This window comes from Trachymyrmex septentrionalis, unplaced genomic scaffold (genome assembly GCF_001594115.1).
Source record: "Trachymyrmex septentrionalis isolate Tsep2-gDNA-1 unplaced genomic scaffold, Tsep1.0 scaffold16, whole genome shotgun sequence".
Lineage (NCBI taxonomy): Eukaryota > Metazoa > Arthropoda > Insecta > Hymenoptera > Formicidae > Trachymyrmex > Trachymyrmex septentrionalis.
In genome coordinates this window covers 4643203-4646468 of record NW_017304758.1, presented here as the reverse complement: position 1 = coordinate 4646468, position 3266 = coordinate 4643203, and the positions used below count along the sequence as shown (strand labels likewise).

Sequence of the window (3266 nt, the reverse complement as noted above, 5' to 3'; positions counted from 1 at the left end):
TATATATATATATATATACACGCACACAAATATAAATATATAAGAAAAATTGATAGCAAAGCGTGTATAACCTCAAAGGCAGAAAACTACATCACAAATATAATTCCATCTCGAGATTTAAATTGACAATGTTTAATTTATCGCAATTATATTGCATTGATTGTCAAATCGTATAATAATTTACACGATGAAGTGAATTTTATTTTTAGATATTTGTGTGACATAATAAGCGAGTTTATTATTCTTTGCCGCCAAAAGTGTTGAGTGTATTGTGCAAGGCTTCTATCATCTGTCTCACACTAGTCATGTTGCAACATGACGAGGTGTTGATACTAAAATTATATCCGACATTTTTTAAATCAATATTTAACCACCACATTTGCTCCGTTTTATGTGTATATGCGAATTAAGTCAAATGTCCTTGAGTTCCAGCATTGATTTCATGACACTTGTTGCACTCGTATTGTCGTTTTGTCAACAATTTTCATCGCAAAAATTTATAATGTAATAAAGAAATTAATTTCAAGGTACAATAAGACGAAACTATAGCTTTCACAATTTTGAGTTTGTATAAATTTTGATCACGCGATAATTATCGGAAACTAATCATTCTCGCGCCAAATAAACATAATTATGTAGAAATGTAATTTTAAAATTATTTTTTTATATTATTTATGTCTTATTTTTAATTCTCAAAGTTTTGTTGATAAAATACTTTGTTTTATCTTACAAAGGAAATTCAACAAGTGTAAAGTTCTAAAAATGTGAAACTTTGTATGAATTTAGAATACCTAGATGGACCTAATTTTCAAATTTTTTTGCAACTAAACGGTTTATTTTACGCTAAATTTAACCATATGATAAAGTTATGTTCCGTAAACATGTTTTTGAAAAATAAACTGAAAACACACTTATACACACACACACATAAAATAAATTTTTAATTTAAGAAAAAGGGATTAGTTGATAGGGGTATTTTGCAAAATTTTTTAACATTTTTCAAAAATCTAATCACGCCGTTACAAAAGTACTTTCAAAACTATGAAACTTTTGTTGGAAACATTGTTTCGCATTTCCAATTGTTTCTGAGATTCATTCATAAATGTAAAAATCGATTTTATTCAAAAAGGCACCTCTAAAACCGAAAGCCTTCAGCAGCTAAAATAATTTTTTTCGTGATTAGATTCATCTATTTCAAATTCATGCAAATTTTTACATTTTTTTTTATTTTACACTTGCCGAACTTTCCTTATTAAAAATAAAACGTAGTACACTTACAATTAAAATATAATTTTTATTGCTAAATCTTTGTTATTTTAGTACAATATTATTGATACAATGTTATTGTACGATTTTTTTTGCATTTATATTTAATACATTTAAACACATTACTTTAAATACACTTTAATGCACACTATTTTCGTATATTTGTTCAACTTCCATATTTAGTAACAATACCGGCTCTCATTATAATTTGAATATCCAAAATATACATCTATTAAAACATATTTTATATACAATCACATTGAAAATAACAACTAAATGGCTGAATCAAATGCCTATACAAGACTAAGTTCGTACAGACACACTCTGTATTCATACATATTCACAGAATATAATGTATATCTTCCTCTCTCTACAAAACAATAGCAAAATATCTTAATACATCGTATATATATATATATGATATCATATGGCAGAAAATAAAAAATGCATAAACTATACTTACACTGAGACAGAAATTTATGTTCGTGCTATTCTTCAATTAAAATACGAGGATATACTTTTCAGAAATTAACAATGTAGAACCGACAAATTTCATAAAAGCTGCTATAAAAATCTTTATTACATGGCAAATTATAAATTCTATATTTATACGAAATGATATTGCAATTGTGTGCGTAATATTCTACAGTATATATGTTTAAAAATGCGTTCATTATTAAAATAATGCTTTTGAAAATATAGCATTGGTAAAGCAAAAAGAAAACAAGATTTTGAAGTCTTAAATCATTGATAACTTTTTGCAATTGCAATTATTATGCCAAGTATGTTTTATAAGCAGCAGTCATTTGCTCAAGAAAAATGAATGTCAAGACTGTATGAGGCCCTAGACGTGCGTAATATGGGAAGAATCCTTTCCATAACGCAAACAATCCTTCGTTCCTTATAACTTTGGTCAGGACATCAATTGCGCCTGTAAATTCTGGTTTGCCATTTATTGATTTCATGTTTTGAATTCTGAAAAAAGATCATTAAACATGTGAATCACATATTAAGAATCATATGTTAATTGAATTTCAAACGATATCATGAACTTATCGTGTAATACCTTGTCTTAGCTATATCTACAGGCATAGAGGCGGCAGTGGTGACTAAACCAGAAATCATGGAGCCTGTTAAATGTAATACTATATTTTCTTCAAAATACCCTATTTTAAAAGAAAAAAAATACAATATAAAACAAATGTAACCATTGTAGTATCATTTATATAACTTTAAAGGATCTTAAATAACGATGCAATGTGTCTACAAACCTGTATCTAGCAATATTTGTTTTGCCTGAGAATATGATGCCAACTGTGCTGCGTTTACAACCATAGCTCGTCCCATAGTAGGAATGGCGCCACGCCATAACATAAAGAGACCTTCCTCTCTAATTATACGGAATAATGCATCGAACACATTTTTGTAATTGCGTCTATCAGCTGCATTTGAAATATTTTAAATGTTTAAATTCTATAATATATACGTGGATATGTGTACTAAACTAGTAATATATACAGTAAAGTAATAATCTTATTGTATAGAAAAAATTAAAAATTTACCAATAGGTAATCTTCCATCTGCTGTCATCCTAATTAAAGCTACTTCAGCGGGTGTACCTACAAATGCTCCGACACAACCAGCCGCCATACCAATTACTGCTTTTACAATGAAATTTGGTTGCGATTCTTTTCTAAATAAGGCAAACGTACTTGGTATAAATTTACTTCAATTCTTGTATAATTGTAAAATCTTATATACAAAGTTAACTTACGAAGAAACTTCCATAAGCCAAGTATATATACCAAGTCTAGTAGTGGTATATGTAGCTTGTCGCATTAAACCGGCAGATAAACCTGAGTATAATGCTAAAACACCTTCATTTTTCAGAATTGATGATGTAACACTTAACGTTGATGTTTTTGTGCCACTTAATTGCATGCGATTTTTTATTAAATCCAATGGTTGTACAAAACATGTTGCTGCCATACTGTAATTAA

General features: G+C 28.4%; 1 protein-coding gene across 1 annotated transcript in view; it reads right to left on the bottom strand.

The window, feature by feature from the left end:
- Nucleotides 1-1877: 1877 nt before the first annotated feature.
- LOC108746125 (mitochondrial 2-oxoglutarate/malate carrier protein-like) overlaps nt 1878-3266 on the bottom strand; it is a 2435-nt gene continuing 1046 nt past the window's right edge. Inside the window, exons 2-6 of the mRNA XM_018482687.1 lie at nt 3041-3256; nt 2829-2959; nt 2538-2708; nt 2333-2432; nt 1878-2241 (exon numbers count right to left, since the gene is read on the bottom strand). Of these exons, the coding sequence (XP_018338189.1) occupies nt 2040-2241; nt 2333-2432; nt 2538-2708; nt 2829-2959; nt 3041-3256 (820 nt within the window). The 3' untranslated portion in view covers nt 1878-2039. The remainder of the gene's footprint in view (nt 2242-2332; nt 2433-2537; nt 2709-2828; nt 2960-3040; nt 3257-3266) is intronic.